General features: G+C 40.7%; 1 protein-coding gene across 1 annotated transcript; it reads left to right on the top strand.

Moving 5' to 3' along the window:
- Positions 1–2,749: 2,749 nt before the first annotated feature.
- LOC310964389 (uncharacterized protein) lies at positions 2,750–27,505 on the top strand. Its single transcript, XM_083937501.1, has 3 exons — positions 2,750–2,868; positions 17,115–17,167; positions 25,470–27,505. The coding sequence occupies exons 2-3, from the start codon at positions 17,136–17,138 to the stop codon at positions 26,251–26,253; spliced, it is 816 nt and encodes a 271-aa protein (XP_083793627.1). The 5' UTR covers positions 2,750–2,868; positions 17,115–17,135; the 3' UTR covers positions 26,254–27,505.
- Positions 27,506–27,563: the final 58 nt, after the last annotated feature.

Genomic DNA, 27,563 nt, shown 5'->3' on the forward strand with positions numbered 1-27,563 from the left:
GCAGGATAAGGCCGACAACTACCTCCATGTATTAGCTCATTCACTCCTGCAATGATGTTATCGTTGTAACATTTTCATGAGGCAGCACCAAATACACTGTATTGTCTTTGCATCTGTAAACACTCAAACCGGTTTTTCAGCTGAGCATCATCCTCAGGGTATGTAATTTATTCCTCAAGTTAAAACGGCCAACAGTAATCCACTGTTCAAGATCACATGGATAACTGCTGCAAACAAGTTAGTGCATTACATTACACTATAGGCTACAGAGGACAATTCATACAGCAAAGTTTTTTTCTTCATTTGCAACAATATACCCTTTTTGATAACTTTTCATATTTTTTTCAGCGTAAATGTTGAAGTGCAGACACTCAGACTTATAGTTTTCCTTTTTTTCTCCTTCTCTGTTGTTAAGTGGGAACCTTGTTGAGGGGGTGATTCCACTCTAATCGCATCGCAGTCATATGATCAACTGAGAAGAGGCAGGTCGGGTTAAGCCCGAGTCAAGCTCAACACAGTTCGCCATGTAAAGACAGGAAGTTCAGTCAGCTGTAGGCCAGTGAAAGGCTCATACGGTATTCTGATGGTGTAATTATTAATGTTGGTAAATCGTGACCCCAGATAGTAGTAATTATTAGGCAGTCATTCACCTGTATCACTAAAAATCAATTAATGCTTGCGCCTTGTTAAGAAACCCTTTCTCACATCGCCTTCATTAGTTTGATGCTGCACCATGTTTACAAAGTGGTTACAAGCCTTTCCTGTTTGCAGGGTTCAGAGCCCACACATCATTAACATTTATATGTGTTTCAAAAGGCGTGTAACGGCTCCTCTGAAGATTAAAGCATCTGTTTAGTTCTGATTACACCTTAATCAACGCAAGGCTATAAATGTTTATCTGGATATTCATAACATTGTTCATTTTCTATATCTGTTGACCTCATTTTCTCTGTGTAAATCGTTAAATTTACTATATGAAAACAACTAAGCAGAGCAGTTATTTCATAAAAGTGGGCTACAAGTATAGGCATCAAACTATGCTATACTAAAAGTAGACTTTCAGAATAACAGATTTATAGGCATGTTACTGGATTTAATAAGTGATGCTGCAGCTGTTAAAGGTGGAGTTTTTTTTTCTAATTTAATACTGAGTATCTTACAGTTATCTATAATTCATATGTCATGATTTAATAGTTGATTATATTCTGTATTATCTGCAAAGTATTAAATAAATAATAAATAGCCTAGTGGAGGATGAAGTAGCATATTAAAGTAAAGTATAAGAGTAGTCCATAAAAATGGAAGTAAACTTCGACTAAAGTAGCCTAAAGTCCAAGCACCTCTAAATTAGGCTACTTGAGTTGATGCACAGTTTTGTGAACTATAGTACATATTATACAATACGTAGTATAAATAATGTTGTTTTTGTCAGTAGTGGAAGAAGTGCTCAGAGGTTTTACTTCAGTAAAAGTAATAATAGCACACTGTAGAGACACTCAATTACAAGTCCTGCATTCAAAATGTTACTTTAGTAAAAGTACAAAGGAATTATCAAGTACAAAAAGTACTCATTATGCAGAATGGCCCATTTCAGAATATTATATTAACAGATAATAATTATTGATCTATTAATGTAAATACCACTTTAATGTTGCAGCTGGTAGAAGTGGGGCTGATAGAGTAATTACTTTATATACTGCTTTGTCGCTTAAGCTATAACAACATATGTTATTTCATTTGTTGATAGTATTTTGTAAAAATAATCAGAATCTGTAAGTAACCAAATAAATGGATAAGTGGAGTAAAAAGTACAATATTTCTTCTGAAATTCAATTCAAATTCAATTTCTAGTGCCATATTATAACAAGAGTTATCTCAGGACACTTTACAGAGTAGGTAAAGACCACACTCTATGACTTATTTATGATAAACATAGACCCAACAATTCCCCCGTAGAGTACGGTGGCAACGAAAACCTTCCCTATAACAGACAGGAACGTCGGACAGACCCAGCTCTGTGGAGGACAGACATCTGTCTGCACCGGTTGGGGAGGAAGAAAAGGAGAGAGAAAGAGAGAAAAGACGGACATATGGACAGAAAGAGACAAAGACAGATAGAGAGACACTTCCAGAGATGCAAGCAACCACAAAAGTAACAGTAACTATAATAGTATCTATAGTAATGTGAATATGACTTATATATTATTGCAGTTAATACAGTAGAATAGTAGAAACAAGCACAGCTAAGGTGATAGAATATGTGAAAGGTAATAATTATGGAGGTAAATATGATAGATGATGAGTAGTGGTAATAACAGCTGTGATACAATAAGAAATATTACAGATTTTCATGGCTACAAATTGTATAATTTACAAGACTAATAAGAAATTTATATGAGTGATAATGTAGAAATGTAGTGGAGTAGGAGTATAAAGTAGCATTAAATGAAAATACTCAAGTAAAGTACAAATAATTAGTTTTTCCACCGCTGGTATTTGTCAGAGATAAGTTTTATTTTGAAGGTCATGACAGGAAACAGTTGTAGTTCCCTGTGCCCCTGACAGTTGTAGTCCACTAAGTTTCCCAGGCTAGCTAACCATCACACGGCTGTTCAAACAGGAGACATGGGACTGTGGACTCACCGAGGAGGGGAGGGAGGGGGACTCTTCTCCACAACAACTCAACCCAAAGAAGGGAAGTCATATCCACCTGGAGATGTTCAATGGAGCCTCTACTTCCCCACCTGTGTTTCTAATTTCTACTGAGTAACAGGACCGGAAGAGGACAAAACTTTAAATGACATCTGAAGTTATCCGTGCATTTTTGATACCTAGGGCAAAGTGCCACACCTTCGCTTAGCGCAACAGGTAGGTGGACATTCGTCTGTCTGACACACTTTTCTCCTTCTCCTGGCTTCGATTAAATGCACAAATAATGGCGTGAATTAACTTTAAAGAGTGTGAAAAGGGCCGTTGTTATGAAACCGTTGTTAAGCGCGGCTTCGACGGTTGTTCGCAGCAACAGGTGGACGTGGTGATGTCAGCCATATGGCGCGCGCCCGCCGTGAAAAACAAAGAAATAACCACAATAACGGCGTGATATTATACACAATACGGTGATTTACACATGTTGAGATGGTGCCGCAGGAAATAAAGTAAGAAAAAGTGTAAGGGAAGCGTGTTTTAAGACGCTTTTTTTGAATAGCCTAGTCAAAATGTAAGGCAGCTTTTACACTGAAAATGTGTCACCTGCTGCATATAATGGATATTAACGCAACTCTAAGCAAACGGATACATGTAGGCCTAAATGTATGTTAACTGTAGGTATGCAATCAAAAAAGCTAAAACCAAAGAATGCATATTATTACATTTTATTATGAAAGTCTGCATGTTGTTTCAAAACGTTTCCTCTGTAACTGAAATATAATTTTGTAAACAGGGATGCTGAATTTTTATAAACCTTTTGTTGCCAACAACTAACTAGGATCAGGATGTCAAATAACGACCACGTTTAACTTTTAAAATCTTGCTATTTTAAAAAAATCGTATTTGTATTGCATGGAAAGTGTCAGAAAATTGTGAAAAATGCTCAAAATGTCAACTTTTGGACAACTTACACTCCATAAACCCAAATATATTCAATTTACAATCATATAAAACTAAAATAAAGAAATAAAGCCTCAAATGTATAAAGCTGGCATCAGCCAATGTTTGTCATATTTGTTTAAAATGGCACTCAAACAAATTAGTAATCCCCAGAATAGTGAAATCATTTTCTGTGTATCTGCTATTTGATTAATTGACTCGTTAAACGAGTTGCTTGAGCTCTATTACAGTGTGCAAAAGCAAAATGTAAAACTGCACCTCGTCATGTTTCGGCGCAGCATGTCGCACACGGTGCTGTAAATGTGACATACTGTACTGAAGCTGAAAATTTCCATTACACACTGCACACACTGCACACACTGCACACACTGCACACACTGCACACGAGCAGGTGAAGTCAGTGAGTGAATGCGGGCCTGTTATTGGGGACATTTGTTCTTTGTCAGGATGCGCTGAAGAGTTGGCGGTGCAGGTCTTGAATCAGTTAACCAGAACTCATGTTCATGGCCTTGGGCTTTGTTTGCACATCTAACACGTCCCCCCACTGAACTCTGGGTCACTTAAAACAACATACGAGCTTTAACCCTGAGCCCAAACCTGTCCTGTCTGTCGTTTATCATATACAACATTAAACACGATGTTAACAGCTTTGTACAAGCAGCCGTCATACATCAAGTGTCTGGGATAGCTTTCCAACCTGTTTTTTTTAGCTCCAGGCGGATGGGATTGACAACATCCTGACAATTGATTCACACAAGATGCTAGGCTGCGGTTTGGTAAACCCATTTTCCTGCCTGTAGTGGCAGACTCCACCCGTACGGCAGCCTATTAGACAAAACAAGCCATTTAAAGTGCATGCAAATAGTATTTGCTCAAGGTTTAGTTTGCTTTGCACCGGTGCTGCTCCTGCAGGATGACTCGACCTGAAACAGGATGTAAACATGAGAATAGAGCTCAGTGCTGTTGTTGTACGGATAGCGTTATTGTTTTTCTATTTTATGAAATGAAGGATGTGTTGTTGTGTAATGGGAGGGGAACCGTAATCAATCAGAAAAAACATATAATCTACTTTTTTATTGGCTTGGAAATTCATACTACCTGTAATTAAGGATTTCACAATATGAGATTTTTTCACGTTTTTCACAATTATTATATTATTTTTATTATTATTATAATTATCAGGGAATTTATTATTTGACACCATGTAAGGAAAAAGAAACTATCATTTTTGGTCCTGTCCTGCACATAAAACATGCAAACCTACTTTATACTGAAAAAGAGGGAGCGTAGAACTACGGTTACATCCAGGTAACTAAAATATGTTCCAGCAAGATTCAGAGCGTAAACAGTAACGCTGTCGTGAACTACAGCCAAGTTTAAACTGTTTAGTTCCAGCTTACTAACCTTACATTCGATAGTAATGTTTTTTTACCTTGATTTGAGGGCAACAATGCAGGAACCGGGACACCATGGATATCGTAGGTTACGGTTACGAAACCATGACGTTATGAAACCACGGTTATGGCAAAAAGACATCTCCTACATGTAGTTATTACAAGGATCAAACCTGCATATAATATGTCAAGAGATCGTAGAGTTTTGTTCGCGTAATGTTTGCTTGAATGTTTGATTTTCCACTGCATCACTGGCTCTATGTGATTTAAAAGTGCACTCTTTGAAGGCTCTTTATAGGCTTGTTTACTTGCTTGAAGTACAATTCAGAGCTCCTGGTTCAGGAGGACCACGGGGAGAAAACAGCAGCAGGTCTGTTTGCAGTGTGAGAGAGGAGGGGAGCGCTATTGATAAGTGTGGGCTGCTGGGTAATAGAGAGGACACAGGACTTGTTTTCATCACACTGCTGCCCAAGGCCATCTGAAAGGGATGTTTGGACACATCAAATTACACACAGAGACAGACACGAACACGCGCACTTAGCTTTGTGATATCATCCGAAATTAGAGAAGGCATTTTGACATTTCAGACACTTCTTATTGGATCAGCTGATCAATATCATGTCAGATGATTGACCTCTAAAAAAACCTACATGATCGACTTGTTTGGAACGGTTGCGTGTGTACGCCGACGGTTTTTTAAATCAAAACAAAGCGTTTCAAATAAAATAAATGCTGTCAACCGGTCGCCATGACAACTCCCCCATGGATACACTTGCCTAATCACAAAAGGCTTATTCAAATCAAACACTTCGAGGTCAGCTCGTCAAGCGGCTGTCTAAAAGTCTTGTTATGAATTCATTTTCCTTATGTCTAACAGCAGATATTTACCGGGGGTTCCTTTGTGCGAGTCGCAGTAGAAAAAAGTCACACAATAACGTCACTCTGATGAATAGCCCGGGCTCTTTTATGGGAAGCGTTATCAGGTGTGGAAGGTTATCTCATCTACTGTATATGCAGGTTATTAAAAGCTGGATAAAGCAGCAGGTGAGACATTGCTATTTTTTTTTTTTTTGTCATTACACAGACTTTAAAATCGTGTATTGACATTTCAGCTGGATTTTAAAAGCCTCGGAGCTGATAAGAGATCTAAATTGACCACCTTATCGAACGCTGCAGTTCTCTTTGAGCAGCAGAGAAATGCAGAGGGTCACACAAGCTACTGGTGACCACAAGGAAATCCTGTCAATAGCTCCTTTGTTTCCATTTGTACTTTATGTTCATGAGTACATACGTGAGATAAAAAGCTAGCTGCAGCTGGATAAAAAAAAAAAAAAATGCAGTTGGATCACGTTTAATTTGCAGCCGGAGAAAAGAAAGACGTATGCACAAAAACCAGGCTTCACGTTGAGATGAAATGAAAAACAATATTTTTATTTCATTAAGAATTAATCGATCCGTCTCAGTAAATAAAGATCTGATTAACCAACCAACCAACCAAGTAAGTGGATTTTAAAAATTGATAAATCTTATTGTCGGAAGTTAATACCGGTGTATTGGCCAGGCTGGAAGGTAATCCCGCATTTCAAACAGATATTTATCAATACGGATGCCACACTAAGGGCTTTAAGGGCCCAACTTTGCTTTTTAAAATATGTAATTCAGGCTGCATCCAAAGACTGAACTCATTATCTGTCAGTATGCTGATTGTTCTCTTGATGGATCAATTTGGTTAATAAAATATTGGGAAAAATGTAAGAAAAACACTCATCACAATGTATCAGAGCATAATACCATAATTAAGGTGTTTGTTTTCGCCGGCCAAAAGTCCAAAACCACAAAAAAAGGACAAAGAAAACTACCAATTATACACAATTAAGAAGCTAAACTAAATGCCTTTAAGTCTTGTTATAATATGTTACAGTCAGTAACTGACACATGACTGATATTCTCCTCCTCTGCTTCTTTCTGAGCAGCTTAACGGATCAGGTGATAAAATGACAATGTTTCCTTTTTTCACACAGTTCTTAAAACTGCCAAAAAGAAAAGTCCTGTCTGGCCTCATGTCAGTCATTCAGACCCACACTTATTTCATCCTGAGACCCATCATGCTCTGTTGCTTTGGAAAAATGTAATGAGTGAGTGAAGAGTGATTTGCAGTGAAAGACAGCTGCTCAAATTTGGGTCGTGACACAAAATCTGCACAGGTTGCTAGCAGAAGCAGAAACTTTAGCACTTTGGCCGCAGCCTCAGTCTTCTGTCTATTCAGGATGTGTTCAGGTACACGGTTTGTAGTAGGTCACCAGCATTTTGGCAGTGCTATAGAGGCCAACACATACTTTTTTTGTGTGTATAAAACATATTCTGATCGACTGACGACGCCCCAGTAAAACAAATCAATCCTCCCATGTTCTGTGATAGTGCGCTTGCTATTGGGCCTTTTGGCAATTGCAGACCAGATTTTACTGTGCGTGTACACAATATGGTGCTGTGACTTGTCTCTTTACCGTCCTTGACACATTTTAGGAAAGAGAAACAAACTTCAAGCGTAAAATTGCACTTTGGGTCAAGGCTGAAGCGCAAGCACATGTGTGTAGAGACAGCTGTATTGATTGAAATAGGAGTGTATGTGTTCTGTAGGACACGCATGATGGATGACTGAAAAACAAAGTGTAGTGTGTAGCCAATCTGTGACACGTCTCCGTGCAGTGTAAACAGACACATCTATTATACATCCTGAAAAATAATCCGTAAAAGCCTATTTAGTCTTAGAAAATAACATCCAATGTTGTGGTAGATCAGCCTGGAGCTGCAATAATTATTTTTTATTACTGATTCATTTACAGACAATTTTCTCCATCATTTGACTTGTATTACTTTGTCTAGAGTAATACGAGAGAAGAATCCAGAGGCTTGTTTTGTCCAACCAACAGTGCAACACAAAGACATTCAATTTACAGCGATATAAACATGCAGCAAATGAACACATTTGAGAAGCTGGAACTCATGACTGTTTGGCACATTTGCCTGATAAATGACCTAAAAGGATTATATTGAATATTAAAATGATCAACTATAGAATGAGGAATAAGAATTTATTGAATTTTTAGGATTTGCTACAAAATAACTCTTTTGAAATTGAATAAAAACTGGGTCAAACTTGCCCCCCCAGTTCTCATTTGACCTCCTTTGAAAATTCCTGCCATATTTCTGCGTATATTGTCTCGGCCGATGTAACGAAACACACCGTACTGTAGATGAAGAAAAATATAAAGTACTATAAACAAAGACAACAGACAGTCAGGTAGATGGATGTCAGACCAGTTAGCCCACTTTTCCATCACCACACCCCTCCCACATGAACATGATCTCCCATCTCACTGTCCCTTCACACACACAAAGCACCAACACACACACACACACACACACACACACACACACACACACACAGAGTAAGTGTGAAGGCATAAATGAACACACAGCTTATATAAGCAGGTGACCGCGTTATGTAGCAACAGCAGAGTCGGCTCCGTTGAAGACTCGTCGTCTCCTTTGTTGAGAAGTTCACCAGAGAAATATTCATATCTACACTTGCAGGCAACAACTCTCCACATTTGCATTCAATTACTTTCACTAGATAAGAGAAAATGGATTTGTGTGATCTATTAGCAAACCTCTAATGTTATTCAAGCTCTCTGTTTTTTGTTTGTGTCTCTGAACCTCATCCACCTGTATGTAGTCGTACAGTGTTGGTATGTGCAGTGTTTAGACCAGCAGCTCAAACCCACAGTTGAACAGAAATGGTTGTGGATAGATTTCACTCGTCCAAGGGCACAACTTGGCAACAACAACAACTGGTATTAGATATGGGACACTGAAGTGTCACTGTGTGCTTCTTTTGCATTGAGAGGTAGAGGAAAAAGACAGAATATCACTACAGTTTTAAACACCGATTTAACGCATTGTCCCAAATATAAGACAGTGTTTTTTTTCCTGGAAATCCACCTGAAAAAGGGGGGTTGTCATATTTTCGTGGTCTAGATTTTAAAGGCCAAGTGAGTGCTTCTATAGACACAGTCACTGAGTCACAGTGTGAGCATTACATGTCAGTATACAGTCACAACATTAGATGGCGTCAAAAATCTCTAAAACGAGTTCCTTTTACGGCGAACCATCAATCACAACACAGTTTACAGCGACAACTAGCTTAGCGTACCATGACAGGGCCCTGAAACATGGAGACACACAGTGATCGCCCCCGAAAAAAGTGGCTCAAAAGTCAGCCAAGATGCAACTGAGGAGGAGTTGTGATGCCATTTTAATATAATGGTGGTTAACACAGCAGAGTCAAACAGCTGTCAAGCAGCCGAGAAACACAGGAGGCTCTGTTGTCGGAGATTTACGTAGCTGGTCTATTGGTTGGTTTGACCAACTGATAATTTTGTTTGTTTAATGGCTTCCTGAAGAGGACTATTTCTGGTTTAAGAAGAAGGACTCATTTTGTTTCGGTCATTGGAACGGTGGGTTTGAAATCATTGGACAGAGAAAATACTTCTCGGAAAACGATTCTTAAAAAATGTTCGTCTTATATTCTGGACAATACGGTATTTGTATTGTCCACATGAAGTAGTGCCCTGTGTTTACATTCAATTTTTCTCACAAAAACATATCATTTTTGTTTACATCCAAACAACTCGCGCTATGTATTGAGGAATCTGATGATATTTATCATGATACAGGGGTTAAGATTCAGTATATTGCGATGCTGTAAGCAAGGCAACATGTTGCGATTTAAAAAAATCGAATCAAAGATCTAAGGATCGATACAGTATCACCAAACATAAATGTGTTTGTCGTCAGTACACTTAGATGAGAAGATTGACACCACGCTCATATCTGATAGCTAAATATTAAGTTACAGCCAGGATTTAGCTCAGCCTGGCTTTGTCCAAAGGTGAAATATATGTTTCTACAAACTAACCTGTTATGTCTTTTTTGTGTAAAACTAAAGCATAGGAACATCTAAAAGGCTATTGAACCCCAGCCCAGGAGTCACATTTTCATCATCAGACCCTTTAATTAGTGTTGTTAGGAAAATAACCACTCCCACAATGACCCCTGTGGTCAAAAGAAATAGGATGAATAATTTTAAGCCTTATCTTTCCACTTGGAATTTTCCGCCCGCAGCAATTGTTCAAAAATGGCTCTAAATGCCAGTTCCTTGGGCATCCCCGGGATTTCAATCTAGTCCACTTTGAGGGGACACTCTACAGCAATCTCACTTTTATTGCACCTGTTTCTCCAAGATGGAATGTTTCAATTTCCTCCGGGGAAAACTCAGAAAGCGTAAAAATAGGAGCTCAGCCAAGCTGCCAGCACTGAAATATCTCCCCCCTTCAGTAATCGTCCTCCGATCTTCCCTATCATAAAAAAAAAAAAAAAACAGGAGCAATATATAATATGTTGAATGGCAAAGGGAGCAGCTAAAGCTCCGTTATGGCCGGCCAACAATGGCCAATATCTCCATGAATGATGGTCATTTGATGCACAGATTCATTCCTTCATCTCATTATGACTCTGGAAAGTGTCCAGGTGAGCGACGTGATTGGTCATTTGGATATTCTGGTGTGAATCTGAGCCGGCTGCTGTCGGTTACGATGAAGCCAGTTGGGGAAAATCCTCATTTCTGACTGACGGGTTTTACTTTCTCTCAGTCTTTCATGAATCCTCTGATATGCTTTAAAACTTTCACTCTGCCTTCTCGAGTGCGTTCAAACTCAGCCGTTACTCTGTGACATTATGTGTCAAGTGAGTTTTAGTGTAGTAATGTCAGTTAGGAGTAAGTAAGTAGAGTTGTTTTAGTCAGTTCAATTTAGAAACAGAAACAAAATATGCCGTAGTGGAAGATTTAGATCCTTTAGTTAAAATACCAATAGAACTATATAAAAAATTACGTTAAAGTCCAAGAATAAATGTTACTTCTGTAAAAGTACTGAGGTATTAGCAGCAAAAGTGTCATATGCACACGATATGTACTTATTTTGGCAAATAACCCCATTTAGAGTGTATATTATTATATAAATGATATTATTGTTATGTGTTGGCAGCTTTTTTTTGGTTGTAACTGAGTGGAAGCAGGTTACTTTGTACACATTTAAATCTACTACAATGCAATATGTTTTGAATGCTGATCAAATGTCATCCGAAAAGGTTACATGTATCTAGAGTTGTAAAATAAATACAATTTCATTTTTTTTTCTGACAGGGTTCAAATGCCAACAATAATTGCAATGTCAAGACATGATGTCCAGGACCCGTGTATTATTCCTGAATTTAGACTCTTTGTAGAAAAAGAGCTGAAATGATTCGTTGATTATTCGAGCAAACAAATAATCAGAAACTTTTTTTGATGATTTAATAATCATTAATGACAAATATTCCCCTGTTTCAACTCCTGAATTGTCAGGATTTACTGCTTGTCTTTGACTTATGTGATGATACGTTTAGATAATGACTGTATGATGTTGTCCGGGCAAAATAAGCAATTTAAAGACGCCATATTTGGCTTTAAGAAATGGTTATGGCTTGTTTTTCTAACTTATGGCACTTTAGACTTCAATTCAATTCAATTTTATTTAAAGTGCCAAATCATAACAAAAGTTATCTCAAGACACTTTAAATATAGAGAAGGTAAAGACCACCCTCTATGACTTATTTATGTCATAAGTCGCACTCTCTTTAATAAAAATAGTAATAATTATTATAATTATTATATACGGTATTTATAATCAATCTTGTGCACACAGTGGTGAATAAAACCTTCCCTTTAACGGGCAGGAACGTCGAACAGACCCAGCTCTTTGGAGGACCGACCTCCGTCTTGAGACTATGCAACCAATTGGTTAATCAACCAGCTGCACTGAGCCGGGCTCTGATCTGACTTTTACGACCATGTGAAACTCTTTAATAAAAGATTAATCTTAAAACACGCCGCACAGGTTTCTCCACTTCTCTCTGTGTATCTACAGTTATTTACTCAGCAAACACAGTGTGGCAAAGATGTCAGCTGCAAGTAGACACACTGGAGCCAGAACATACATCAGCCGGCCCGATTAGTCATGTTGGTCTTGTCATTTACTTAAAGCAGAGTTCTTTGGAGTTCAACCATTGTCACTTCACTACAGTGATGTCACTAGTCACTCATGGGCCCTTGTTAGCCAAGGTGGCACTGTGTCATCTCCGCCCCGCAGGGCTAGTTCCCCTCTGACTGTGAGCGGTTTCTGCTGACCAGCAGCAGAATGGCTAGCCCAAGGCAGGTGATAGTACAGCCACACTTTCAGCAGTCAGGCAACCTAGAGACAGCTTTTGCCTTGCAAATTTGCAACCCAACTCCATGCCGATGCAAAACCTCAGATTTTTCCGACCCGGTCGGCCATCAGTCTGCCTGCCTGATGGTGTGTCCTCCCGAGGGGAATGAATACATATTGAATTTGTGTAAATGTAAATATTTAATTGGACCCATTTAAAGATCTACGTTATCCATTTTAATTGGATTAAAATGGGTAACGTATCTTTAAGTGAGGAGGAGGTACAGCCTGCTGTAACAGCCAAGTAAACAGTGAATAAAACCTTAGATAAACTTTAAACTCCAGGGAGTCGACAGACTTATGTAAGGTGTAGAAGTAGAATGTTTCACATAGTTTACTGCTCTATTTTATGGAACACCTTGTTTTCCAAAACTGTTGTTTTTATTCCCATGATCTTACGCATGGAAGTCATGAGATTGACTTCAGGGGTAAATACTCTTGGAAAGAAGCATCTTGTGCCATTTTATCTCTGACTCTTGTTGGTATATTCTCATATTTATTTCTTCGAAGTGGTCTTGACGTGTTTTTAATCAACATGAGAACATGAACATCAGATACTAAAAAAAGAAAATCACCTTGCAAGAAGAAACAACAGTTAATGCATGACACTTATATTTGTGTGTTGTATGTACATTTGTAGAACAAAAAGGTTTTTGGCAGATTTAATGTTTTTAAGAAGTGATTTAAGAAATGATTAAAGATGACATATTTTAGTGCTACTGTTTGTAGTTTCATCTGTTTATATTGTAGATAACAGTTCAGTCAGGAAATTCTAATAAAATCGTTTGATTTGAGACTTGTCTACGGCGTTTATGTGATCATATTTGATCATTTTATTAAGAGAAATGTGCAATGTGTCATTAAACTTAAAGCAAGTTATTGCTTAATTACTCCCCCGTCATAATAAACCACGACTGTCTAAATGTTTCTACCTGTAGTGAAAACATGGTGCCACACTTACTCAATGAACTAACTCATAATGCATTCATAACAATTCAATTCAGAGATAATTATGCCAAAACATTTAGGAACATTTATTGCAACAAATTGATGTGCAGTTGTATTCGGCAGAGCGGGCTCTGATTCCAAGCCGCCTGCAAGCACATTAAAACATCCCCGAGGGTATAGAGAGCAGAAAGCAGCAGACACATATCACTGAGATATGAAATATACATAAAGCTAAAGGCGAGAAAGGCCACCGCACAGCGAGAAAACAGGAGGAGGATGCTGGTGGCGGTGGAGGGAGAAATCGGCATGGGCGATCAGAGGATTGAGAGTTGGAGCTTGTCGGTTGATTATTGACCTGCTTGAATGTGACCAGTAATTGTAAATGTCGACTGATAGGCACTAATGCATCGCTGCATTAATGTGAAAGTTCCCGATGGCCCGCTGGGAAATTACTTCCTCTCTTGCCCACCTCCTGGAAGATAAGGGGCATTTCAGCCGGGCGGGTGGGCGGTTGCCAGACAGTGCAAGAGTCGGTGAGTAAAAACAGGGTCCTCTATTTAAAGCGCAGCCTGTCGATCCACTGGCGCTCTGAATTGCACTTGTCATGGTACACCCTCTTGGCTTTTTCCGAAAGTAGCTGTGAATATGCAGTCGAATGTGTGGTGGGGATTGTTTCAGCTTGGCTACAGTCAAGTCCACCTCACATCTCAAGATCGCTTCTATGAAGGAGAAAGAGAGAATAGAGGCCTCTCGAGGACAAGAGGATTGTGCTCTGTGTCTGACTACACCCACCTCTGGCTCTGGAACTGGAGGTTAAATAGATGCTTTGGGATAGCAGGGCTCCAGACTGCGACCAAAATTTGAGAGTGTGTGACTGAATTTTACGTCTAGTCGCACATGTGCTAGCAGATGTCTCGCCATATTAATATGTAAGAGGCTGAACAGAGACAGATAAGACAGGAACAATATGTAAGCAGTGTAAGAAGATTGTGCCGTCAGCACCAGAACACGAACACGTAACACGTGAGCACCCGCAGCTAGTCACAGTGTCGGGACCTGACGGACCCGAAGTCTCCGTGACGAGCTGGGACAGATGGTCTCTGCCTTCGGTCAGCAGCTCCCGAGGCGAGTGAGGGCAGAAATTTACTAAACCTAAAGAGTTTTCATGTTGGCTCTGAAATCAACAGTGTTTAACTAATCCATTCATATTGGTTCTCTGCCCAGTGCGGCGAGTGAGGCAGCAGGTGACACACAGACTGATCTGATCAGTCAGTGTAGTTATGGTTCATATGTTAAAACACATAGTTTGATCTGATCAGTCAGTGTAGATACAGTTCAAATGTGAAAACACATATACAGCGGGAGAAATCTTGGTCGTGAGTCAATCGACTTAATAAAATGGATACGTGTCTGTTCTAAGATGAGTGAGTGACAGTCGTCACACTGCTTCTTGTCTCACTCTCTGTGGAGCAGTGCCTGTGTGTTGACAGGCGCAGGGCGGGACTCTTGATGATGAGACTCCCGCAGTGGCCCGGGTTGGGGGGGGGGGGGGTATCGTCTCGTCACACCCCTTATTCTGAATGTATGGTATATTTTTTAATATTGTATTGACAGTACAAGTGAAGGTGCTGTCACTTTACCTTCTATGTTGCATCTGCAGAAGAGCACAATAAAAATGTGACACTGAATTTGAAACAACACACTGTAATTTCTGCATCTATTTTTGATTTACGGTGTGTGCCCGTAAAATTTGTGGTTGTGCCCCTAAAATTTTTAGTTGGGGGCCACAGTGCCTGAGTGAAAAAAGTTAGTCTGGAGCCCTGGATAGTCATGCTTTGCTGCTTTTGCCCAAAAAGTACAGACTTTGATGTACACAACAAAAAAAAGTGACCTGGTCATGACGGTCCTATTCACGGTATCGGATTGACTCAGCAGGCACCTCTTAAGATCTTTTTGCTTTCAAGAGTTGCAATTTGTTGCTCCCGTATGTATTATTCATACTGATTCCCCAAGCAGAGCCAAACTGGACCTCTTAGCTCGTTCCATCCAGGACTTTGCACAAAGATGTATGAAGTCCTACTTTATAACTAAAGCCTGTTATATCACAGTTGTCTGGCCTGAACTGCATCATGAACATTTTTAGTACTAATGGATACAAATGTAGAAGAAAACTAAAAGGGCACTCAGAGAGCACAGACCTTTAAAAAAAACATGCACTATGTCACAGTGATAATGCAGTGTGAATTTTCCCGGTCCAGAACTTATTTTTCGGATTATTCCGATACTACATGAATGCAGCACAAATCACAATGTTAGAATAGTGGAAAAAATTGTTATTGTATCCGCCCCATGAATCAGATCAGCTTCCAGTTTTACTGGGTTCTTCCAATACGCGAATGGCCTGATAATGAGAACTTCATGTCTATTTGCGTAGCCACCTTTATTTCAACTCGCAACACGAAGCTAATTTGTGCAGAAGATGTGAATACAAAATTAAGAGCTACATAATGTGACAAATTATTTCTAAGGATTTGAAGTTTGGACGTTTTGAAGCTAAAACGTATTGTACTGCTCCAACTAAAGGTAAAGCAAAGGCCTGCAGGGTCAGAGAGTTAAGGTTAAGAATAGAAACAGTTTTGTCTCGTGGACACACGTCCTCCCTTTTTTTCCACAAAGAGATACTCTGTCCTCTATCTTTGTCGCTCTCTCTTTCTCCAAACCCATTCAAGACTCAGTGATTAATTATTTACCCGAGCAATGAAATGCCAAAGCCTTAAGAAGCACAACACCAGGAGAGAAAAGGTCACTCCCATCCCGCACGTAGATACACACGCTACTACACACACTCGCACACTCAACAGTGATGGATGGCAGTGGCATCTTTATCTGTGCTTCAGGCAGACAGAGTTTTCATCGTCAAGTCCAAACACCGTCGAGACCAAGGGCAAAGCAAAAACTTGACTGATGAGGTGAAATCTTAGAGAGAGCCCTCATTTAAAAACCACTCACATGTCAGAGGTGGTAAACTGTCCGATCAATAGCGGTCTCGGACTCTCGGACGTGTGAGTGTGTGTTTGTGTGTGTGTGTGTTTTTGTCATCGTGGCTGTGGAGTGTTCAGACATTGATGGAAAAATGACACCTTGCCTGTTTTTAAAGAAGTTTTGTCGCTTTTGTTGAAGATATTTAATTGGATAGAAAGGACATTGAGCCCTTTTCTGTCGTCTTCTGACTGATGCAAGACAAAATGACAATTGTTGTTGGTTGTCATGGTGACACCACACATCAATGGGGCCGTAAAGTGGGTCACAGCGGTGCGGACTGTTAAACCCAGTCCCCTGTTCGGCTTATTTTCTGTAACCAGTACGTAATAAAAACACGCCACCAGCGGACGGCTGGCTAGTTAGCCTCTTGCTAACTCCGCCATGCCCCAACACCACACCGGTCACAGAAAACAAACCGAACAAAGTTGTTGTCACTCATTTGGCGATCGCGCCTTGCGTGGTGAGTGTGTGGTTGAGGCATTGGTTGTTAAATGTGTCGCTTTTAGCGGCTGGCTCTACCAAACGTCACCACTCCACTGCTTGTTTAGCCGTTACCGCAAAAGCTCTCCTCAACGATTCGCCGCAAGTCAGTTTATACGGAAGTATATCCATTATTTGACAACGCTACACATAAAAATGGCCGCCACACTGACCATTCTGCGAGATTGATTTGAATGGGAATGTCCTCTCTCTCCAGTTGAATTGCTATGTCGAAGGCTTTATGTCGAAGTTTAATGTCTTTGTTTATATCTCTCCACAGCTCCACGACACAGCTGGCCAAATGGGGTGCCAATGCTGCAGGATGATTAAAAGGTGAGTCATTACCTCTTCTTGTGTCTTTGTTTCGGTGTCCCTCTCCTACAATCTTGCAATCACCTGTTTTTAGTCCTTTACCTGGTTGGTTCACCCGAATTACGTCCTTCCTTTCATGGTATCTAGCCAGTTTTAAGTTTCAAGTTTTGAGATAAATGCTTTTTTTTGTCCACACCAAGACGTGGAGGTACTTACAACACTGAAGGGTTATACATAAAGAATACGGAAAGGTTCAACAGCAACTGTGACTCTGTGTAATTGAATTAATTAAACCTTACTGTCCACAGTTTTCATTGATTTCTTTCCACTGAAGAAATAGTAATTAGAAGGAAGAAGAAGAAGACGATGTAATATGTCATATTTAATCAGTTAATTGTTTAGGTCTGTTAAATGTCAGAAAACTAGGACATGACCATCATGTTCTAACGTTAGACCCTCGATTTAGATATGGAAAAACTGGCCTAAAAAGAAAAACTAACAGGGAACAGTGATCCTTTCACTAACTAAAAGACAGCCACAGATAAAATATATAGTATTTGTTGTGAGAAACGGATCTTTTTTTTAAGGTTAATTTTAGATTCGCAGAAAGGTATACATTTTTTTTATGATATCACTGGAGGTGGTCTTTACCTCAGGCGATGTGACCCACTTCTTCAAAACACTGCAGGAAACCCTTGTATGAGATCCTCAGATTTTGACTAAAGGCAATTTAGAGACTAATACCCTGGTTACGCTTGGTTTTAAAATGCATCTTGGGCAATTTGTTTATAAGCGGAAGTAGTTGCAAAATACAAACACTCAAAAAACTTGCAGAGGTGGTCTGGGACATTTGACCACACATCTTTTGTAGCGTACTTCCTCTCTTGCAGGCTAATGCATCCTGATGCATTCACGAACGAAAAAATATGTCATCAGTGCAGGACGTGGTGACAGCACGCCAACGCCAAGACTAGTAGAAAGAGGTACCCAAACAAAAATGGCGGCGCTTATGGGGTATGACACATGTGCAGTAGAAACAATCACTATAATTGTAGCGCCACCTGCTGGAACGCTTCAACAGCGCAGCTTGAGTTCGACTGCGCATGCGTCATACCCCCAAAGGGCCACTATCTTTGACCGGTGTCCTAGCCTCCTACCATAACCTTAGGGCGCACTCACACTGTCCATTCATACTGTGGCAAAGCAGGCTTCACGGCTAAAGTCTAGTTTGTTTAACCAGTGTGAGTAAAACTGTACTGCAATAGCATTTTAACATGCTGACGTTAGCACTTAGCTCAAAGCATGGCTGTTTTGAAAGATGTCTGTAAATCAACTAATATTCATTAATGTGTGAGCTCAATTCATTGTGAGCTACTCTTTATAGAACTGTACAACACATTGTAGCCCAGCTCCTCATAACAACCTCTCACTGTAGATTTCCTTTCTCTGTAGGTCCACACCACCAATTCTAATGTCTCCTTGCCCACATAATGATTTTTTGTCTCGTTTCATACAGATAGTGAGAGGTCCATTTATAATATGTCTGCACTCACCGCCTCACGTGGGCTCCTTGTGCAAACCGTGAGTCAATATGCCAATAGCCATCACCCTTGGTTACTGTATTTCTTTGCAGAACCGTCTATTCATTAAAAGCCAACAAGGCATCGTTGTCAGGACTCGACATCATTGTGCTTTTTGAGCTGAACAAGGAAACAGAACAGGGCCGGGAAACGAGATTTTGATTGCAGATTAATGAAAGGGCACGCTGTGATTTCACATACCAGAGTCGTAATCCTCTTCCACATTTTTTTTTCTTTCCCATGTCAAAGACACACATGTGAATGCTTGTGACACACACACGCACACACACACACACACACATTCACACACATACCTCCCTAATTGTCCTGAGTGTCACATTTCTGGGCTTAGTGTTGTTTGTGGTTTGGCAGGGTGGGCCTGTAGGTTACTGGGTCAGCAGTGGGGCCTCATTTTTTGTGTTCAAATTTAAAGTATGTGGGGAAATTTTTTTTTCTTGTTTTCTTACTTATATACAAGGACTCTGGGACATTATCAGAAGTTCATTTTAGCTCTCTTCAGTTTTTTCTCCTTATTGGTGCATTTTGAATCATTTAATAAGCAGTCAGTGTCTCAATAGGGCGTTATTGACTGCAAGGCAGCAGTCATAATTGGCATTGGGGAGCACACGTCTCCACACATGTTATTTATTTGTGTCTTTAGATTTCTCCTAAATTCACCAAGAGTTAGCATTAGGTAATGCCTCATTTGCATATTTCACAATGTGCTGTCAGAAAACTTGAATACAAAAAATATTTGTCTTAATGTAGGTAATCAACTGAGGAAGTATCATAGTGATATCCATTAATCCATTACCTGTCTCCCCTTAAATCAATCTTCCATTTTGTTTCGAAATGCTTTAAAATGGTCAGTTTAGCCCCCCCCCCCCCCACTGCCCTTTACGGTTGTATTAAGACATACATTGAACATGTTAAATACGTGACTACTGTCTTGATCTCAAATATGTGCAAAAGTAAACATTTGATGGTAGGACATCATCCGTGGATTTTAGAGTGGGGATACATTTTGTGGCAGACTGACATCTGCAGAAAAAACAGCTTGAAATCGGACACACAGACCTAAATTGTTAATTGTTTCACCCTCATCAAGAAGCATGTGAGTAGGCCTTGTAATGCTAAATATAACAGCTAAATCTTTAATATAACATTACATTAAAGGTTCGGTCATTTGGTCATTTAGTTCCTTCCTTAACTTGACTTCTTTCAGACTGACCTAGCATTAAATAATGCTTTATTTGCATATTTAAACATACAATTTCAGAAAACTTGTAATACAAAAAAAATATTTGTCTTAATGTAAGTAATCAACTGAGGAAATTCCATGGTGATATCCATTAGTTAAAAAATACATGATAAACTAACATGATAAATGATCAGAATAGCCTAAAAATGTCCACAACCACCCCACCAGATTAGGATGTTTAAGTTTAATGGTGTCGGGAGCATAAAATGTCACCACTGCACCCTGCATTTTAATTTAAACCAATATAATCAGCTTAAATCTGCACGAGAAATCGGTTGGTATTTTCGTCACATACTGCACGAGTGGCTTATCATTTATTTTTAGCTGGAAGGAATCTTCTGGTATAACTGAATCACTCTTTAACTCGATATAGTGTGCAGCATCTTGTCTGGGGCTCCGCCGCAGTTAAAACATATGCAAATAACGGCTTCTTCCAGGACGGAACACAAACACGACGCCACGGGAAGGGAATCCCGACGGAGAAGGGAACGCAGGAACTCCCCAGAATCAAATGCATCTGCTCATATGCAAAAATACTCTTCTGTTGTTAAAACGTGGGCCTAACACTGGGGAGCTGCTGCCTTTCTCTCTGCCTGTGTGACCTTTTTATGCTTGGAGTGATTTAATTTGGGTCTGATAACCACATAAGCGCTCACACATTCCTGACATAGACATTATTCAGTGCGCCTAGGGCTGAGGGATAGGGCCGAAATCTATCCTGATACAGGTAATTTCATATTTTGATAGCGATATTTATTGTTAACTCATGTTTTCTGGTAATTAAATAAATAAATACATAGTCTATTTAAAATAACCACATGGTAAAGCCTATTCTTGTATACTCCTGTGAGAATTTAATGCGTGACAAATGAAAAAGATTGAGTATTTTCTCATGTAATTAAGAACTTTAGTGCAAAATATAAACTCAATATGTGAATTAAATACTTGCAAGTACTGAGTATCTTCTTATTAAGAACGTTAGTGCAGAATTAACAGTTAAGACTGTAATTATATAGAGAAAAGCATTCTGACTGTTTAGATACATGATAGAACAGATTTTCTGAGAGATTTGAGGTACAATGTACTTTTCTCTATCACAATACCCCGATATATGATTTCATCATGATACGATTCCACTAAAAGACGATAAATTATCATATTTATTTATCGCCCAGACCCAAACGTACCCAAAAAAAGTGACATTTTGTCCGTCTTTTGTGTCGGATTTGTCTCCATCCACGACAAGTTTGAGTCTATTGCTCTTTGAAAATAGCTTGGAGAAAGAAAGTCCCCTGGCGTTTGATGAAAATGCAGTTTCACTTTCTCTCTTTTGTCCAGCTTTATGAATCATTTTTGTTAAACGCTGTGTGTGTGTGTGTGTGTGTGTGTGTGTGTGTGTGTGTGTGTGTGTGTGTGTGTGTGTGTGTGTGTGTGTGTGTGTGTGTGTGTGTGTGTGTGTGTGTGTGTGTGTGTGTGTGTGTGTGTGTGTGTGTGTGTGTGTGTGTGTGTGTGTGTGTGTGTGTGTGTGTAAGGCTTGTCTGAAAGCGAGCCTCAAATTTCACCTTGGCACAGTGGCAGCGCTGCCCAGGAGCGAGAGAAATGGAAAACATTCATTTTCTCAGCTTTCCGCTGTGAGGATGCAAGGCGAGAGTGAAAAGGTGCTTATGTCAGAGGGTGAGCATGTGTGTCTGTGTGTGTGTGTGTGTGTGTGTGTGTGTGTGTCATAGCTTGTGACTATTTCTGTGTAGGCAGGGGGTTTGTTTTTGTGTGTTCCCTGACCAGGAGGGGAGAAGGAAACACTGTTATTCAATCAATGAATATCTCTTAAAAGTTTGAATTCTCCGGAGTTCTTGTAAAGAACATGAACACAGAACAGTGTGAAGGGGACAAAGCCAAATAGTGGGGGGGGCGGGGGAGGGCACAGAAAAGAAGAGTGAAGAGGACAACTTGAGACCGATGAAGGAGGAGGAGGCGGTGGGGAGAGAGAGACGATAGATGTAAAATAAGAGCTTGAGGGAAGGCAAATCAAGGAGAGGTCAAGTGCAAAAGGGATAGCAGATTAGCGAGCTGCAACTACATTACAGCGACGCCGAAAGGGAGAGGAGGTGCGTGTGGAGGCGGCGGGTGAGGTGCGAGATGGAGACGGAGGGAGCTCTGCCGGGGTTACGAGGCTCGACGGGGCGGAGGGGAGAAAACAAATGAAAAGATGGGTGAGAAGAACACGAGGCCAAAGCAGCAGGAGGCGTCTTGACAGCCTGTTACACTGTGCACAAAATAAAGGCCACCCGCCAACACTCTGTATACCTGTCGAGGTGTGTTTGTGTGATCCTGTGCTGATATAACCTTGTAAGAAAATGCTCCAAAAAACAGGAATCAAGACAGTCATTACAGCCTACGAGGGGTCTATTTAAGGTGCAGAGATCAATGAGCATGAATTAGTCTCAGACATTTATCCACCTTCCCGAGACGACGACGAGAGCGACCGCGCTGAGAGAACGTACAGTGCCTCCACCGCTTTCTATTTATCTGTTTGAGATCGGAAACGTCTGGACTGGAGCTGAAAATGCCCCCTTCACTTTCAGCTTCTATCACTTTTTTCTGTTTTGTTTTTTTAATGAGCTGAACCTCGTGGCAGAACCGGGGCTCATTATTTTCGGAAAAACAAGATTTCGACTTTATTTGTGTTCGTTAGCATTTATTGTTTTGGTTTTCCAAGACGGACCCGACGCGCACTGTAATGAGCTGCCCGTTTGTTTTTGTTCCCCCGCTCCTTTTTTTTTTCTCTCCCTTCGGTTTTCTGTAATCAAACTATTTTGTGAGCTGTTGCCACGAGAAGCCCTTTGACTGTAATTTATGGTGATCAGTGTTTTTCTCTCAGCAGGAAACAGATTTAAGGAAAGAGAAGAATCAAGGAAAGAAATCGGAGCCTAAAAACTAGTGTTATTATTGTAATGAGAAGTCTCCTTCAACCTGAGGGTGAGGGTGGGGGGACAGGATAATAATATTCATTTTAATTATACATAATTAATGATTTAATGAAAATAAATTGTGAAAGGTTAAAAGGGCTTAGAACTTATGATGGAAGTATATGATTTCTGTTTTCATACTCACTAATGTCTCTTAATTACAGCTATTTTGTGGGTTGATACCACCTGTTACACAGATTTGGTGCTCCATTTACCCATTTTGGTTTGTCAAAATCCCTCCAAAACACCACATTTAGTCACCTTGAGGAACACAATAGAAAAAACCCCATGCTGGGATTTTGTATCAAAAACTTCTGTCATTTGGAGATTTAGCAATTAAATAGCGAGCACTTGTGTTCTGAAACCTACTCAGAAACCCCTTTTAGTGTCAATAGACCCATGGACAGATTACTTAGCGGGCCTACTGGGCACAGGCTCAGGGACTCGCACAATGTTGCTAAGACTTAAAACACCACAAAACGACCACAAAGGGACGCTAAATGACCGGAAGTAGAGGCAAAACCATCAAAAACATACTCATAAAGCAACATAGCAGCTACAAATGACTAAAAGGATAGGCTAAACGACTAAAACAAGCACAAGAGCAACAAAGAGACCCATAGAAATGTAAAACCACTAAAAATAGATACAAAAAGACTACAAAGTAACGGAAAACTAAGAATGAAAAACAACTACGTGGAGACGCAAAATGACCGCAAAGGGACGCTAAATGACCGGAAGTAGAGGCAAAACCATCAAAAACATATTCATAAACCAACATATCAGCTACAAATGACTACAAGGATAGGCTAAACGACTAAAACTAGACGTTAAAACAACACAAAGAGCCAAAACAACCCATAGAAAAATAGATACAAAAAGACTACAAAGAAACGTAAAACTATGAATGAAATTAATGAAAAACGACTACGTGGAGATGCAAAATGACCGCAAAGGGACACAAAATAAGAAAGCTGACTTTCTGAGTTTGGGCGTCTTGTTATATGTAGACGGGCGGGGGCCTCTTACAGGTCTGTGCCCAGGGGCCCATTGCCTCGGGAGACCATCCTGATCTTGCGAGCTCCATTGTATTTCACTTGCAGATCAGTCTGGTAACATGCAACAGAGAAAATTTGGAGCCAAGCGAACGTCCAATCCGCGTTGGTTTTGAGGCAGATTTAAGTGTGACGCAACACATGCAAATCTGACCCGATCTAAACACATTTTCAGACAGCTGTAACCCCAATTCTGTTAGCTGCTCGCTAACGCTTTTTTCTCTTGGATCCTTCTGTTAGAATGTGGACCGGGCACCTGATATTGTGCCTTTAATCCATGTACTCGTATAACACGAATGGGAAATATCCTTTACCAACACGTTGTTTACTTTCTGAGCTTTGCTTCGATGCTGTTCGTACGTCATACTCTTCATTGATCTCATTGGTTGATTTTGCTCCATAGACAGATGGTTCATCCAATCAGCAACCAGTATCTTCGCCCCTTCCCAAAATATTTCCAACGAGAGTTCCCAGATGGATATGCAGAGCAGATGCGAATCATGCCGAGTCAGGGTCAGGTTACATTGTCTCATAATCCGTCCATAGATATACCGAGGAAAGCATCCATCCTCTGAATGCCATCCTCCTTTTACAGTCAGACCCAATGTCTGCAATTCAAGAGTGTTTATGGACCCTAGTATACATAAATATCCAAATACACCCTTTTAGAATAGGCTGAAATAACACATGTATACTGTGTTAGAAAAATGGCTTCTGTATTTTTGCCCCAGACTGCATGGGATTATCATAAAGTGAACTGTAAATGGGCTGGTACCCATAGATCCCATTTTCATTCAGATATCTTAAAGTCAGAGGTCAGGGTCGCCATAATTTAGCCTATCTTTGGACCGTTATCCAAGCCCCTTCCTGACAAGATAGTATCAACATCCTCACTCCTTTTAAATCTGAGCCCACGACAGCCTCTGAAAGACATTGTCCGGACCTCATTTTGAAGGTCAAAGCACTCCTGTTTCCTTTGTTAACTGGACCAAAAGATTGATACCACTGTCAAACCTGTGCATTTAGACCACAGCTAGAAACAGCAACACAAGCACAACAACATCTGAGAGACGCTAAAGTCAGTATTTTACAATTTCAAACAGAATTGGAGAGAGAAAAGTGCACTCAGAGGTCTGACTCCACCTCCCTGTCCTCGTCTCTCCCCTCCTTCCAACAACCGTCTGCATAATATAGTATATCTGACATTCACATGAGCAGTGCAAACATTACCACAGCCACGGCTAGATTCAGTCTGTGTAAACATCGAGTGCATGCATGCCTTAGACGGAGCAGTGGCATTTAGATTTAGCTGTATCCTTGCTGATTTACAGTACTTGGGGAAAATCGAACATTGAAGTCAGGTGTGACTCTGACAGTATTGTAAGATAATAAAAAAAAAAGATGTTACAAATTTATCTGTCATTGTTTCTGTGACACCCTCTATGCCTGTCTCTCTCACAGCTACATCTACGACCCTTCTGTGGCGGTGGACGTGAGGAAGAGCGACTCCGCCGGCAGCTCGCTCTACCAACCGCACCACCTCCCCGGCAGCGGCCCGCTCAGCAGCTTCCACAAGCAGAAGCACGGCTTCAACAACCTGGGCTACAGCAAGTCCAACGACAGCACGCTGAAACTAGAGGTGGACAACAACCACGTCAACCACAGGCTGCATGCCGCACCTTCACCTGCGAAGGAGCCGCACGCGCAGAGGAGCGGACCGCCTGCAGATGGAGGTCTGTACATCATCCAGCCAGAAGCTCTGGGACCCAGATGGGTGATGCAGGAAATAGGCCCGAGCCAGGTGCCCGTTTACCCCGACATACAGGAGTACGAGAACCAGAGGAGCTACGGCGAGCGGGGACACAGCGCGACGAGGAACGAGTGGGACAGCTCCATCAGCGAGTGCGTAATCGCCAGCGAGAGCCTGTCAGCAGACGACGAGATAGACGAGGGCGTGGGGGGGACGCCGGAGTACCCGTGCGACACGGGGGACGAGGGTAGCGTCCTGTCGGTGGACATCCACACCAGCACCACCAGCCTGTCGTCGGCCGACACCAGGCACGAGCACAGACCGCCAAAGACACCGCACGTTTTAACCTTCGAGAGCAGGATCCTGGCGGGGAAGAGCGAGGGCGAGGAGCAGGCGAGGCACGAGGAGGAGGAGGTGGAAAGCGTTACAGACTCTATGGTGGCAGAGGCTCTCGCCGCTTTGGAGGCCGCCACCGCCGGAGAGGACTGCGAGTGACAGACCTCTGCGCTGCCTCGCAAAAAAAAAAAACTCCGACCCCCGAAAACCAGCGTGAACTTCTTTGAATGACACCGTTTGTTTGGTGAAAACACGGAACTGATGAAGTAGAAAAAAATAAATGTACAGATTTATTTTTTTTTAAACTCAAAATTTAGGATATTTTTTTATTTTGGTCACACCGACAGAAGGTAACATCTGCCTCGTGAAGGAGGCGGTTTTTGCAACGATTGAGAAGATGTGTAGACTGTGAAACGCGCCTGCAGCCATATCAGCCTGGTCGCTCTTTATGAAGTGTATTTATCACTCCACAGTAATACGCCTGTGTGCGCTCACTAACTGCTCTGCCACGTCCACACTGCCCCTTCTACAGGCATTAGGGGAAAAAAACTTGATGCTTTGTCACATTTTTGGAGCATAGCTATGCTAACTGCTATCACGGAGTCAACATTTTCTTTGCGGAGACGGCCCTTGCCACAGCTCGCTGTCTCTTCAGTAATCTCGCCCTCGATTCACCGAGCAGGCGAAAGAGGAAAGGTCATCGCATATATATATTTTTTTTTTATATATCCATGTTTTTGTCTCTACTTTGTCTTCTGTTTGTTATTTATAATGTCTCCACTGGTTTTATTGTGAGAAGAAATGGACGTTGTTTTTGGAGCAGAAACGCAGGAGAGGTAGAGGAAAAAGTTCCTTATTTATAACTTATTGTGTCATCGTTGATTTCATCAGAATAAAACAGAATTATTATATCTATCATGTTTAGAAAAACAGTTTACACGCTCTCATCAGACACACGCACAGTACACTGACGACTCTCTTTATTTGTCGACGAATAACATTTGCGATGCTGTGGCGAAGATGACGCACATTTGAAATCTTCAGCTGGTTACCAAAGTAAAAAAGAAAATAGCCAACTTTACATTTCCGTGATATCGCCTTACCTTCTGCAGTTTTTCAACCTTGAACTACGAGCTTAACACGCTATGGTCAATCATTGGTGAATAAACAACAAAGGGGCCAACAATTCACCTCACTATCCTTTGTTCTGTTTTCTTATTAGGTCAGCCTTTGTGTTTGTAGTCTGGCCTGTGACATTAGTTCAATCCCCAGCTCACTTATGTGCCTAATAACGAACTAATCGAGGCGATACGATGCAGAGGAAAGAGTGTGAAGAGTGCACTAAATAAGCTGTTTTTGCTCAATTAAGTTCAGACTTTGTTTCACTGAGACTCCCCTTTTCACTCATTGTTTGCCTGCCAAATCATTTCTACTTATTGTATTTTTATTGTAAAATAAAGGAATGTACG

The sequence above is a fragment of the Echiichthys vipera genome (assembly GCF_963691815.1).
Source record: "Echiichthys vipera genome assembly, chromosome: 22".
Taxonomy (NCBI): domain Eukaryota; kingdom Metazoa; phylum Chordata; class Actinopteri; order Perciformes; family Trachinidae; genus Echiichthys; species Echiichthys vipera.

Bases quoted from the DNA above. Each gene is read 5' to 3' on its own strand.
- LOC310964389 (XM_083937501.1), top strand. From the start codon at position 17,136: ATGGGGTGCCAATGCTGCAGGATGATTAAAAG. The intron at 17,168-25,469 runs GTGAGTCATTAC...TCTCTCTCACAG, and splicing joins TGCTGCAGGATGATTAAAAG to CTACATCTACGACCCTTCTG.